General features: G+C 48.1%; 1 protein-coding gene across 1 annotated transcript in view; it reads left to right on the forward strand.

The window, feature by feature from the left end:
• Nucleotides 1–15,184, forward strand: part of MYO18B (myosin XVIIIB) — a 244,040-nt gene that overhangs the window by 19,545 nt on the left and 209,311 nt on the right. Inside the window, exons 8-11 of the mRNA XM_033098254.1 lie at nucleotides 4,926–5,124; nucleotides 6,298–6,440; nucleotides 7,276–7,376; nucleotides 10,312–10,375. Coding sequence (XP_032954145.1) covers nucleotides 4,926–5,124; nucleotides 6,298–6,440; nucleotides 7,276–7,376; nucleotides 10,312–10,375 — 507 coding nt within the window. The remainder of the gene's footprint in view (nucleotides 1–4,925; nucleotides 5,125–6,297; nucleotides 6,441–7,275; nucleotides 7,377–10,311; nucleotides 10,376–15,184) is intronic.

Here is a 15,184-nt window from a genome sequence, read left to right on the forward strand (position 1 = left end):
CAGCCCAAGCTCCCTGCAAACCGTCTGTGAGCAGAATCTGGCCAGACGTGAGATATGGGGGCGTCGTGGGCATGGTGTCATCAGGGGTCACGGGATTCCCCCTTCTTAGAGGCGAAAGATGAGTAACTGACAGAAACAATAGGAGCTTTAAAGACAATAATGAGAGAAAATATTGAATGGGTATCAGTCTGTGCCAGGCACTGCTTTGAGCACCTTCGCATATTATCTCAATTCATTCTCCCCCCTCTGCCCGTGAAAAAGACAGGTACCATTACTAGTGCCATTTTGAAATGGGAACCGGCTGGGCCAGCCTCTGAACTCTCAGGCTCCCCAAGGGGAGGAGCTGGGATAAAACCCAGGCCACCGGCTCCTCTGTGCTCAGAGCCCCAGGCTGGACTCTGGGGAGTCCCAAACACCCACATCAAACAGGAAACAGAAGCCTCCCTTCTGCTTTTCATTCTTTTTCCTGGGATGTGTGGCCATGGCTGGTTTTTGTCCAGGCCATCAAAGCAAAAGGAGTCTCTGAGCGCCACCTTGTGGAAAAGCCTACAGCCACAACGGAGGAACTAGAGCTCCAGCCGGTCCATTCATTCAAGGGCTTTTGATGGAGGGATCGATGGAGGTCTTCTGGGTGCCAGGCACAGAGGAAAGAGCAGGGAAGGCGAATGGCAATAAGCCTGCCCTTGTGGAGCTTCCATTCTAGTCGGGAAGACAAGCCCAAAATAATACAGATAACATGGGGGGAGGGGAAGAGAGAGCGAAGAGGTCGGGAGAAACGGAGATAGGGGTCAGGTTACATATACGTGGTCCTAGTGATTCCGCTTTTACTCTGAGCCTCATGGAGATTTTTAGCAGAGCAGTGACATGGTCTGACTTACGTCATAAGAGGATGCCGTTGGCTGCTGGGTGGAGGATAGCTGGAAAGGGGCAAAGGTGGAGGCAGGGAGACCCATTGGAGGTTAGATGTCTCATCTGGGCCCTGTTCTGAGAACTTGTCGGCTGGGGAAAGCGCCAGACTCTAGAACACCTGTGAACACACTGCGGGTGCCTTGGAAGGATCACAATGCCTTTCTGGTCTCAGTTTTCTCATCTGTCACTTGGGCATGCAAAGCCACATCTCGCCCCTCTAGAGTCCCATGGACATCCCTAGCCTCCAAAGGATGCTAAGTCCATCAAAGAGGTGACAGTGGCCCTGCATCCCCTCTCCCCAAGACTTCTCTTCTTCAGGACACCCCACCCCACCCCTTCGGTCCTTTCTCAGACCCCTCGCCAGCCTGGCTGATCAAGGCCAGGGGCCTGGGAGGATGACAGCTGTGCACGTGCACTCTCCCCTCCCTTGCTGTGGGGGCTAGGCTTCTGTTACTGCCGCCCAAAGCCTCTGAGCCTTCTGAGAAGCTGAGTGGCTCCCCTGCCCCTTAGCAGGCCCTGGGAGGGACATTTTGTACAGACTCTTATGGCAAACCACTTTCTCACTGGCTATTCTGGATGGAGGCATCCATTTCAGAACCTGGGCCAAAGATCCCAAAAGTGCAGGTGGGGGGGGCACATCCTGGAGGGAGGAATTTGAGTCCTGAGATCCCCCTAAGCCCCAACCCAGTGCCGCACCCTTCCCTCAAGCCATCCAGCCCCCCACACCCAAACCCACAGCCGGCTTCTGTTCTTTGTCTGCGTCACGGCTGGTTCCTCAAATGGCCACCAGGTGGCAGCACAGACCTGTGGTGAGGCTGGAACTGGGCCCACCTTCAAGATGGCCTGGGTGAGATCTGGGGCAGTGCTGGGGGTCCTCTCACCGGGAGTCTGGGTCCACGGGAGGCTCGGAGCTGCGTGTGTGCCTGGGGGTTACAGGTCTTCACGGGTATGAGCGTGGGTGTGACCCTGTCGGGTGTAGGTGGGCCTGCCTCAGGGAGGGGGCCGCTGCAACTGTTGGTTGCATTGCTGTGAGCACGTCTGTGTGCGAGCATGCAAGGGTGCACATGCACAAATGCACGTACATATGCGCATGCGTGCACCCACGCACCCAAGTGCATACACAGGGGCCCGCGTCTGCAGAATTCTCCCTTCTCTCCTCTGCGCTGTGGGCCTGAGGGGGCCTGTCGTTGAACTTCAGTGTTTTCAGCGTAGAAGCTAGTTCCAGGGCACAGACCTAGGACCCTGTACCTGCCTCAGGTCTTAATACCATCGGGCGTGTCTCATACCTTTGCCAGCTGTGGAGTCCCGTGCTTTGCATCAGAATAGGGACTCTACTATTCCTAGAGGCTTGGGGGCACAAAGCTTTGCAGTGGACTGGGGTAGCCCTCACCCCAGGTTGGAGGGCCAGGATAGGGTGAGGGCCACCACACTGGGATTCGTGCCCACGGTCCTGCCAAGGCACCGGACAGGGCAGATGGGGCGTTGCGGGGCCCACTGCCTGCCCACTTAGCGTCCTGTGCCTCCCACGTCCCCCTCCAGCTGGCCCATTCCGCTGTTCCCTTTGGTGCCCTTCCGCTGACCTCACTGTGTCCTCTGCCTCTTCCCTTCTCCCTGAAGGCCACGTGAGGCAGACCTTTGTCAAGGTCCCCAACGACCTTCATGCTGCCAAGTCCAGTGGTCAGTTCTCCTGTCTCCTTTGACTTGACCCTCAGCAGCATGTGATGGACGGCGGGTCCCTCCCTTCTCCTGCAAATGCTCCCTTCCTTGGCTCCAGGACTCCACTCTCCTGGTTTTCCTCTGTCCCACTGGCCCTGCTTCTCAGCCTCCTTTGGGGGTCGCCCTGCCCTCCAGTTCGGGTGCTCTGTCCCCACACCTCTTCTCTCCTCCTCTTTAAACACCCACTTGGTGATCTCATCCAGGCTCATGCCTTTACAATGACTTCCATTTCATATAATTTATTATTTGTTTCGTTTATCATCAGTCTTTTCCCGACAGAAAGCAAGCTCCACGGCCAGGACTTTTTTTTTTTTTTTTTTAAGTTAGGTTTATTAAGGTCTACTTTACATACAGTTAAAATCACCTTTGTTGGTGTTCTGTAAGTTTTGGACAAATGTGTATAGGTGTGTAACTGCCTCCATGATCAATTACAGGACAGTTCCATCACCCCCAAACGTTTGCCAGACACTTTGTGATCATGCCCGCCCCTATGTCCTGACATTGGCAACCCCTGATCTGCTTGTTTGGGGTTTCTTTTTGTCCCTATATAATAGATGTGCCTTTTCTGAAAAATCATATACTGTATTTTGCTGTGTATAATGTGCTCCCGTGTATAATGTGCACCCATGTTTTTGGCCCAAACTTTTGGGGGGGGGAAAATCTTTCATTTTAATTTTTCAATTCAAGTTTTTATTTGTTTATATTTAGGTACTTGTTTTTTGTATTATAAAGGAATTTTAGCATTTATTTTTTAACATATTATCGTACAAGACATCTTATGTAACAAATAATTACAAAACACAAGAACAGATACAAGTACAAGAAATTTTATGTACTGGTGACACATTTACGATATTTACCCATCAACGAAGACCAAGAACTCATCGTCTTACAAGTTCATCTTAAGTTCAACAAAACCAATTATTGTATTCCAGGGTATTATTTTGCATGTGGATATCGTCCGTTATTGATATCTAGAGTTACACTTTTAACTCATAAGTATAAATAAAAGAATTAAAAACATTTATATAGATACAGAATTAGTACCCATGTATAATGCGCATCCTTATTTTTCCCTCACAAATTTGGGCAAAAAAGTGTGCATTATACACGGCAAAATACGGTAAATGGAACCTTATAGTATATAACCTTTTGAATTACTCTCTTCCATTTGCAACAATGCATTTGAGATTCACCTGTATTGTTGCAGCTATCAGCTGTTTGTTTCTTTATTTCATTGTATTTTATTGTACTAGTTTGTTTATTGATTCATAGGGGGACCAGTTGTCATGGAGTCCCCGGGGCACAGGTTTCCTGGAACGTGAGATTTTCAAAGCTAAAACCAGGATGGTTGGTTATCCTAGTTCACTAGTTGAAGGACATTTGGGTGGTTTCTAGTTTTGGCTGATTTTGAATATACTTTCAATATAACCAATGACATAGAAGGTCTTTTTGTGACCATAACTGTTCATTTCTCTTGGGTAAATACCTAGAAGTCAGATTGCAAGGTTGTGTGATGTGTGCACATCTCACTGTATAAGAAACTGCCAATTTTCCTGAGTGACTGTATCATTTAGCATTTCCACCAGCATCGTATGAGAATTCTAGCTGCTCCGTATCATCACCAGAACTTGGCAGTGAGAGTTAAAAAAAACTAAAAACATTTTAAAAGCCATTCTCATAGGTGTATAATGGTATCTCCTCATGGTTGTCAGAGATTTCCTTTATCCATTTTGTGTAGTGTGATGCTCTCAGTGCCTGGGACAGTACCTGCTACATAGTAGACAATGACTTTGTTTTAATTGAATGAATGGAGAAATCAATGAATGAAGTGGAAGGAACATCAGGTATTACCTAAATGTGTTATGACAAATATATAGCACACATACCCCTTTGTCCCATTCCGTTTCCATGGCAGACATTACTAATCAATTGTACCATTTTATCCAGCTGCCTCTTTCCAGGCAGGTGCCATTCAATAATTGGGGTAGTGAGTGAGATGAGCCCCAGGAGCTAGCAAAGCTCTAGTTCAAGTCTCCCACTAGCTGAAGAGAGAGGAGACCCAGCCAGACTCTGAGTAGGTCATCGGCTACCCAAGGAGCCACAGTGAATCAGGCCACAGGACTAGATGCCCAGGCTGGACTCTTCCCAGTAAAATGTGGGACCTCTGTGACAAGGCTGGAATAGGATGGGAGGCAGGGACACAGATCTGGACTTGAGGCTGGGGTGGGGCACGGTCTTAGAGTGCTCCCTGGGCACTGGCTGGGGTGGGAAAGCTGATGCCTGGGATTTTCCTGCAGGTGCCCAGGGGCCGCCAGGATGGCCTGCCTGCTCACATTGGCTCCCTGGTCCAGCGGGCATACTGGGCGCTGCTGAGCCAGCGGAGAGACCAAAGCATTGTGGCCCTGGGCCGGAGCGGCGCTGGGAAGACCACCTGCTGTGAGCAGGTCCTCGAGCACCTGGTGGAGATGGCAGGCAGTGTGGATGGCAGTGTCTCAGGTACAGTGGTCTCCAGGTGACATGTAGCGAGGGTGGCAGGGAGGCGGGGAGAGTTGGAAAGGGGCACAGGGCTGCTCTTCCTTATATCCATCCAGCTAGCATTCACTGAGCATATGTGCAGACTGGCCGGGGGCTACCGCAGTCCATTGGACACCTCTGTGCGAGTTAGTAAAAGGTAGTCCTTTCTTAAGCCCTTCACAGCCATCTGTGGATCATCCTACATTGACATTCTTAGAACTAAATCATCCTAATAAGTATGCAAACCTGTGATGGTGCAGTGCAAATGATGTGCCCCTTGGCTGTGGTGTTCTTGTGCAGTGCACAACCTGTTGAACTGTGCAGCGGACCCATAAGTAAAGACAGAAGGGCACGGCCTAGGCTCTTGAGGAGCTGACAGCCAGAAGGGCGTCAGTGCGAAACTTGAATGCTCTGCACAAAGTGTTCGCAGAGCTGATTACGGGAGAAGGGGCAAGAGCACCGAGGAGGGGAAAGGGGGTTTCCTGGAGGAAATGATGTTTGAGCTAGGCCTTAAAGAAAGAGTGCCAGTTTATAATAATGGTGTAATGACAATACTGGTAATGATCATAACCGACAGTTGCTGAGGACTTAGGTGCCGGGTCCTAGTCCAAGCAAATTGACTTACTTATTATTTAAAACAGCCCCACAAGGTGGATGTGATTTACATTTTATAGCTGAGGACATTAAGACTCAGAGAAGTTAACTAGCTTGCCTAAGTCCACACAGCTTGCCTAAGTCCACACAGCGACTTCAAGCTTTTCAAGCTTGCTGGGATGGGGACTCCCCTGAGAGCAGGTCTGAGAACGTTAATGTCTTGCCTTCCTCTTGGGCTCCACCTCTTGGGCTCCACCAGGCCCAGGAGACGCTAGGGCAATAGCCCCTGTCACCCAGAATGTACCAATCCTAGGCTTGTGTATCTCCCCATCTTAACTCAATCTTGCTCCCCCTACACCCCTGCTTGCAGCACAGGGCCAGCCTGGCTTTGAAATGTGTGGTTTAGAGTTGAATTGAGGAGGTGGCAGGGAACCCACTGGGTCCTGGGGCCAGGATGGTGTCTGGCCCCCAGGCAAGGGGCAGTGAGGAAGGCGGTCCTGTGAGAAGTGGGAGTGGTAGCACCTGGGCCACGGGTGACACCCTGCCGCATGCCACCCACAGTGGAGAAGATTCGAGCCACCTTCACCGTCCTCCGGGCCTTTGGCTCCGTGTCCACTGGCCACAGCCATAGTGCCACCCGCTTCACCATGGTGATGTCACTGGACTTCAATGCCACCGGCCGAGTGACAGCTGCACAGCTCCAGGTGAGGCCTCTGGGTGAATGGGAAAGGAGTGTCCTTGGGGCTACGGCATCTTCAGAGCCCACGCTTCCAGCAGGGCCCCTGCAATGTGTCTAGATGGTCATGGCTCCCCCAGCCATGGCCAGCTCCTGCCCACCTCGCTCAGTGCCCCCCAGAAAGTCCCCTCCTAGAGCAAGCCGGCCCACCTGTATCTCAGAATATCACGGGGATGAAATATTCATGACTAAATATGTAATTCAGCCCCTCACTAGTGGGGTCTTAGAAGCATAAGCTGCAACAGAGGCTCACCAGCCTTCTGTGGCAGTCAGTGTGTGGGGAACACATACCTGCTTGTTCCCATCTCCAGAATCAGCCGGGCTGCTCCCTTTCTTGCTCAAGCATTCTGTTGGAACAAAAAATAGATTAGGTTATTAGAAGTGTTGTTGTAGGTGGAGCTGGTACAATACACAGACTCAAGGAAAAGTCATCTGTGCCAAATACGTCCCTTCTCCATCCTGGCCCTAAACCGCATTCGTGCCCATTTGGGTCAAGTTACTAAAGGCTTCTGTGAAATAAGAATATGTAGAAGGGTGGCCCCACGTCATTTCCCCTCCCTTTGGATACCTTCATCGGAGGAGTCTGTTGCATTAGCCGAGCCGCTAGATGGACTCTGGGAAAGCGAGACAAAGGACTGACAAGTTGGGATACAAAGGTGTCCAGGGGAGTTTGGACTTGAGATGTTGCTTCAAAGGCTGGGCCAAAGTGGGACACTCTATCGGGGCCTGCAGGTAGCTAGGCACCAGGCCGGGGGCAGATGTACCCCAAGTGCTGATCAGGTGCCTGTCCTGTCCCCTTGCAGACGATGCTTTTGGAGAAGAGCCGTGTGGCACGGCAGCCAGAAGGGGAAGGCAACTTCGAGGTCTTCTCCCAGATGCTAGCGGGATTGGACCTGGATCTCAGGTGAGCAGCTGGGCCGGGAGGGGACAGCTGAGAGCAGTGAGACGAGGGGCACCCGCTCTCCAGGGGCCCAGCCTTAGTTCTGCCCAGAGCAGAGAGGCAGAGGGACCCAGTGAGTAGGAACCTGGCCTCCAATTCCAGCTGCCTGGTACTGTTCATGGGTGGGGTAACTTTGGCTAAGGGCCATCCACTCTGAACCTCGGTTTCTTCCTCTGTCCAGTGAAAACAATACCTTGGCTGACTTTACAGGATCAAGTGAGATCATTTACATATAGCTCTTTATAAATGCTGGGAGGTGGTGGAGGCTGTCTGCTGTGCAAGGGGTGTGTCAGTACAGGGCTGACAGCAGCATGAGAGGAAGACATGGAACAGCGGACCCCAAGTCTTCCAGAGGTCCCTAAACTTGTGGCAGCTTTGAGTGCACGTGAGAGTTTGTCTGAAGGGGACAGCTCGGGACAAGCAACCAGCAGGGTCGCCAGGCGAGACTCATTTTGGAGGGCCTCCTGGGCCACGCGCCGCTCAGGTCCTGACAGATGTGTCAAGGACTGACTTTAGAGTCAGAAGGATGTGTGTTTAAATCTGGGCTTTGCCCTAGGGGGTCCTCTTTGAACCTCAGTTTCCCTTTCTGTAGAATGAGTACCTACTAGTGCCAGCCGGTGGGCATTAAAGCCACCGGCAGCAGGCACCATGTGTGGTACATAGTAGGGGTATAACGTGGGACACCACAGCATATAAACTCTGCACATGGAGTTTGAATCCTGCTCTCCAGCTCCGTGGCTTCAGATGAGAGGCTTCCCCTCTGGGGGCCCCCATTTCCTCATCTCTAGACGGGCTCTGTGTCAGTGAGCCTGACCCAGGCAAGTGTGGCATCCTTAGGAGCCAGGACAAAGCGGTGTCTGAAAGGAGGGGCCCCAGAAAAGTGGAGAAAGGTGCTGGAAACAACTCAGATACCTCAAGGGGTAAGGGACATACTGGGGGCTCCCTAGTGAGCTTCCAGGCCATCTCTCTTTCTTTACTTCTCTTGCTGCCAAGCTGTTGTCTCATCCACAGTGAAGTTTCCAAAGGACGAAAACTGGCTTCCACTTCCACATGGATTCATGTGGCAAACTCCTATTCACCCTTCAAAACCCTGCTCAGAATCCCTTCTTTAAAGTAGTGCTGCCTGAATTCTGCTCCTAGTTTCTCTCTTATACTATTCTGGTTCAGCACCTGCCACTCTGGAGTATATGTGTCTCTCTTTCTCACCAGACTTACTGTGAGATCTTTGAATCAGGCACCCTGCCTTACTCTTTTCTGCCTTCCTAGTGTTTAACATATGAGGCGTGATCAAAAGATACCGTGAATGTTTCAACAAAAAAATTTATTACAGTAAAAGACTCATAGCCCTTAATCCCCCTCAAAATACTTCCCCTCGTTTCGAACACACTTATCGCATTGTTCCTGCCGCTTTCTGAAGCAGTTCTGGAAGTCCTCTTTCGTGTCTTTACTTCATCCTCCATCATGACAATGCTCTGTGTCACACATCCCTTCTGGTAGGCCATTTCTGTCAAATAAAAACATTACAGTGTGTCCTCATCCACCTTATTCACCGGATCTGGCACCATGCGACTTCTGGCTCTTCCCCAAAGTCAAAATGGCCATGAAACGTAAATGTTTTGAATCGATTCAGGACATCAAGGCAGCTATGACAGTACAACTAAAGACACTCACGAAAGAAGACTTCCAGAATTGCTTCCGAAAGTGGCAGGAACAATGGGGTAAGTGTGTTCGAAGCAAGGGGGAATGTTTTGAGGGGGATTAATGGCAATGTGGCTTTTACTGTAATAATTTTTTTTTTAATTTAAACATTCACTGGATTGTTTGATCACACCTCGTAGGGCTTGGCACTGGGTAGATATTCCTTAATTATTTGTCAAGTTTAACTTTCAACTGATGAACTACAGACCAGGTCAGGTGCAAGGGAAACATACAGAGCACCTGCTCTGTGCCAGGCTGGCATAAGGGTGTATATATAATATCTCATTTAACCCTATGAGGCAAGTGGTAGACTGTCCGTTTACAGGTGGGTCAAAGCGAGTTCCAGGGAGAGAACTACCTTATCTGCTAACTGGCCTGGCTGGGATTGGACTCCAGGTGTTTCTGACAAGGCTTCTTCTAGACTATGAGACAGAGACCAGGGGTGTGGGGTTTGCAGAGAACTAAAGGAGAAGGCACTAAAGGATCCAGAACTGTAGAAACTGGCTGGGGACCGGTGAGTGAGTGCCACTTTCCAGGAACCCATTTGAGCCCCCGGGGAGGGTCTGAGGCTGGGCTCCGATGCATTTGTGAGTGAATTGTGCCTAGAAAGGGGCAGGGGCTTGGCTGTGCCTCTACCTCCCCCTTTGCTTGAATTCTTTAGGCCTGCAGGGTTGTGCAATCCATCTTAAGTACCCCCCCCCCCAATTTTAAGGAAACTGCAGTTTGAATACTAGAAGGGACCTTAAACATCATGTGACTTTATAGAGTAAACACAGAGGCCAGGGGAGGGGGCGGGTGGCAGGACAGCTCTATATCTGCTAGCTGTGTGGGCAAGGTGTTAACTCTTAGTGCCTCTGTTTTGTCGTCTGTGAAATAGGAATAATATTTGCACCTATTGAGTGGGGCTGTCATGAGTCACCTTAGAATGCCGCACAGAGCAAGGGCTCATTCAAGTTAACCAGTCTAATATTATCAGTGAGCAAGTTCACACATCCAGTTAGGAGAAGACCTGGCGTTAGTGCCCGCTCCCTGGCTTTTCGTCCCTGATTCTTTTGTCCAAGGTTCCCTGGCACTGAGGAAGGATGGAGTGAGGGCAGTGAGTGAGGAATATTCAGGAGGTGGGACCATGTATGGAACCCCTGCCAGGCCACTGGTGTGTGTGGGGGCCCTCTCTTATTTCTGGTCCCTTCTCTGCTTCCAGGACAGAGCTGCACCTGCACCAGATGTCAGACCACAACTCCTTTGGCATGGGCACCTGGCCTAAGGTAAGGGGGAGGTCTTCCCAGGGTGTGTGTGGTTCTCTGTGACCCTGTGGTCAGGATGGGAGGGTGACAGAGAGGTCCCCCCTGTGACTTGTCTCCTTTGTCACTGGGGTTCGTAGTTGGCAAGGGCTGGTCATGTGGGGGACACAGGTCTAGACTTATTGGGAAATGAGACTTGTACAAATAAAGAAGCAAGAGGTGGGATACATGGAGGTCATAGCAAGGTCTCTGGTGATATGTTATGTGAGTTCAAATCCCGGCTCTGACACTTACTAAATATGTGACCTCAGGCATAGAACCTGACCTCTCACAACTTCTGTATCCTCTTCGGTAAAACCATGATGGGAGCTGTATCGGCCTTGTGGGGTTGTTGTGAGGATTAAACGACATGATATGCGTAAAGCACTTCGCACAGGGCTTGGCCTAAATCAATCCATCAGGCACTCTTAGTAAATATTATTGATGAGTAATGTAGATAGGACCTTGAGAGACAGTATTCAATTATTGACAGAAGCAAATTGTTCACTTGTTTCTTCTTTTATTCATTTGTTTATATTTAACAATTGTTTTCTGAGTCCCCCCCGCACACACACAACTGTGGTAGGTTTGTGCTGAGTGCTGGGATTATGGTCCTTGTGCATGAATTTTAGCTCCAGCCGGAAAGACAGGCATAGGAATTAATGCAATCATGTGGGATAAGAATATGCCAAAGGTTACACAGGATGCTGTGGAGACCAGAAGATAGTTGAAAGAACTATTAGGTTGGTGGAAAAGTAATTGCGGTTTTTGCAATTATTTTTGACCTTTTAAACTGCAATTCCTTTTGCACCACTCTAATACTTGGCTTTGGCCAGGGAAGGCTTCCTAGTCAAAGGGACATTTGACCTGGGTTTTGAAGGATGAGTAGGAGTTCACCAGGTAAAAGGGCATGATAACTTCTACACCAAAACCTCTTTCCAAACACGCATGTCTGGGAAACAAATGGTGCTTGAATAATTGGATATCCTCATGCAAAAAAATGAATTTCAATTCATAACCTCACATTAATGAAAATTAACAAAAAATGGGTCATAGATCTAAATGTAAAACTGAAAACCATAACATTTCTAGAAGAAAATAGGGGAAAAATTTCTCTAACCTTAGATTGGGCAACGATTTCTTAGATGTGACACCAAGTCCATAAGAGAACAAATTGAGAAGTTGTACTTTATTAAAATTAAGACTTCTGCTCTTTGAAATTCACTGTTATGAAGAAAAACAAGCCACAGACTGGGAGAGAATATTTGCAAATCACGTATCTGCTAAAGTATTTGCATCCAGAATATATAAATGACTGTCAAAATTCATAAGTAAAACAACCCAACAAAAATGATCGGCAAAAGATTTCAACATACACTTCACCAAAGAAGATATATGAATGGCAAATGAGCACGTGAAAATATGCCCAACATCATTTGTCATTAAAGAAATTCAAACTAAAGCCACAACGCCATGCCCACAATCCCAAGGCTATCTACAATAAAAAAGATGCATCAACCAAGTGCCGGTGGGATTTCGGAGTAACTGGAATTCTCACACGCTGCTGGTGGGAATATCAAATAGTACAGTCATTTTGGAAAAAACTATTTCTTAATCAAGTTAAACATACACCTCCCATATGACACACTATCCCACTCCTGGGAATTTATGCCAAAGAATGACAGTGTATGTCCATACAAAAACTTTTGCATGAAAGTTCATAGCAGTTTTATTTCTAATAGCCCAAACCTGGAAACTACCCAAATGTCTATTAACAGGTGAATGGAGGAATACATTTTGGAATATCCATAAAGATAATATACTATTCAGCAATAAAAATGAATGAACTAGTGATAGATCCAAGAACACGATCGCTCTCAAAATAATTGTACTGAGTGAAAAATGTCAGATGAAAGAGAGAACACAGTATGATCCCACACATGTGAAAGTCTAGAAAACAGGCACAGAGAATGGGTCACTAGTTGCCTGGGATTGTGTGGGGGCAGGAGGAGGAGAGAACGATTATAAAAGGGAGCTTTTGGGGGGGAGGGACATGTCCATTGTCTTTATTTTGGTGATGGTTTCACAAGTGTATACGTCAAAGCTTATGAATTAGTACGGTTTAAAGACGAGTCGTTTATTCTTCGTCAAGTATACCTCCGTAAAGCTGTTCCACACACACTCTGCTGGGTACTTTCCACAGTTGCTGATCCAGTAGGTCTGGGTGGGGCCTGAGAATATGCATTTCTCACAAATTCTCAGGTGTTGCAGATGCTGCTGGCCCAGGGACCCCACTTTGAGAACCATTGCAGCAGAGTCTGTTTTTGCAGTGGGTGGGGTGGGATGGAGTGAGGCTCCCCATGTTTAAATGCTAGGGGCTAATCAATCCCCTCTTCTCCTACTTTATGCCCCCTTCATTTGGGGGTGGGTGGGGTCTGCAGTGTGTTCTTTCAGATCCTTTCTCCCCGTGATCGGGGGTGAGGCGGAGAGTTAGGAGCTCAGACCTTGATCTCCTGGGCAAAGGGTGAGAAGCTATCCTAGCACTGGGTTTTCTTGTTCATTTAACGAGTTTTGGCCAAGTGGATCCATTTGAATCAGCAAGAGGGTGGTTGGTTTTCCTGTTGTTTTTGAAGAGGCAAAGGGCCCAAGCCTGGCCCTGAGAGCTCTCCCCGGCCTGGCCTGTTTATTCACAGTCTGCGTATGGGAACTGGTCACAGCGTGAATCGTGTCAAGGAGGCGTTTGAAGTAATTTTCTTTTTTTCCCCCCTGTATGGCTTGCGGGTTGTTATTTTAAACCAGTTGATCTGTGGGAACTAGTCGGATGTTCCGTTATTCTCCCTCTGAAACCTGGCAGGGGTGAGAGACTGTTTTCTGTTCCCTAAAACAAAAATAGAGTCAGAAAACTCTTGGTCTTTGACACAAGCCTGGACTAGCTTTCTGGGATGGGCAGTGCAGGTACAGTCTCCGTAAGGGAATTAGGCCGTCAGGAAATGCCCCAAGAATGGGAGTTGCCAAGTACCTAGCTCTCAAAGTTGCCAGAGTCAGCAAATAAAAATGCAGGATACCCAGAATTTATCCATCTAATAATGTATAGCATGGTGACTGTAGGTAATAATACTATACTGTTTGTCTCCTTGAAATTTCCTAGGAGAGTAGATCTGAAATGTCCTCGCCAAACACACACACAAATGGTAACTATGTGAGGGGATTGTGCCTATGTGACTAGATGGTGGTAGTCATTTCACAGTGTCTACGTATGTCAAATCATCACGTTGTACCCCTACAATATATATAATTATTGTTTGTCAATTATAACTCAATCAAGCTGGAAAAAGGCAGGATGCCCAGTTAAATTTGAATTTCAGAAACACATCAAAGAATTTTCAGTATACAGGTATGTCCCAAATATTGCAATGGGCACGCCTGGAGTTGGATCAGAGAAGGCTGCTTGGAGGAGGTGGGCATGAGCTGGACTGGATTAAGAGTCTCGTTAGACAGGTGCTTTGAGGCCAGCATTGTACAGGAAGTGTACTGACACTAAAACTTCATCCATTGTTTATCTAAAATGGAAATTTACCTCGACGGCCTGCATTTTCTCTGGCAATTCTACAGCCCATAGTCACCTCTTCCTCTTCCTCCCAGCCAGTCCCTCTGACTCTGATTTGTTCTGCTTCTATTTCATCTGTACCAATCAGTTCTATCGTCTCCTAAAAATTCGCTGAGGATGACAGTGGTTCAGAAATGCGTTTTGGAGTCCGACACACCCAGGTTCAAATCCCAATACCAGCACTTAGGCTGGGTGGCCTCAGGCAAAGGGACCTCACTTCCCTGGGCCTACGTTTCCTCAGTTGTAAAACTGGGATGGTTCCAGTTCTCCCTGCTCCCAAGTTCAATGAGATAAAGCCCGTTAACTATTTGGAAAGTGCCTGGAATTTGATCGAGGTCAGCTTTTATTATTACTGTTACTGTTATTTAGTCAGTATTCTGCTGGATGGCAGCAGTGGACCAGTTGGGCGGGGCAAGTCCTCAATGGCCCACGTGACTCCAATCCACATTCCTTGGTGATACACACCGTGCTTTTTCTCTTACTGGCTTTATCTCTTTCCTCCTCTAGTTTATATTTTTAATGAAACATTGATTTTTTTTTTAAAACTTAATACATACTTTCTGTGAAAAAAGTCAGAAAAAGAGATACATATAAAATAAAAACCAAGACACTGCCACAACCAAAAAACAGTCACCGGTTACTTCACCATCCAGCGACCTCCACTGGTAACATTTTGCAGATTTCCTCTCAGTGTTTTTCCTATGAATATTTTATATAGTTTATAACAAGCTGTATGTCATTAACTCGTTCACAGACCATATTTTTAATGACTAGACAGTCACGGCAGAGTCATGATTCCCTGATGATTTCCCTAATGTTGTCCATTTTCAAAAAGCTTCTAAACCCTTTCTGTCGTTCCGAATGACCATCTGTAGACCGCAGTACCAGCGTTTCCACCTCCGGCTTCCCAGCCCTCTGTCCAAGGGGAGGCCTCCTGCCATGCTCTTCTTTTATGATCTCAGTAACAACCTCTCATCGCATATCACACTGTTTGTTTACTTCCAGTCTCTCTCCTCTCAGGCCCTCGCGAGGATGGAGGGTCTTCTGTGTCCCGTTCACTGCTTAATATACAAGGTCCAGCACTGAGCCAGGCACACACAGGGCTTTGTTGAGTGAATAACGAATAAATGTGTCCCCCTCACCAGGACTTGGCTGACAGCACATCTTTTCAATATTTTAAACTTTGC

Source organism: Rhinolophus ferrumequinum, chromosome 25 (assembly GCF_004115265.2).
Source record: "Rhinolophus ferrumequinum isolate MPI-CBG mRhiFer1 chromosome 25, mRhiFer1_v1.p, whole genome shotgun sequence".
Lineage (NCBI taxonomy): Eukaryota > Metazoa > Chordata > Mammalia > Chiroptera > Rhinolophidae > Rhinolophus > Rhinolophus ferrumequinum.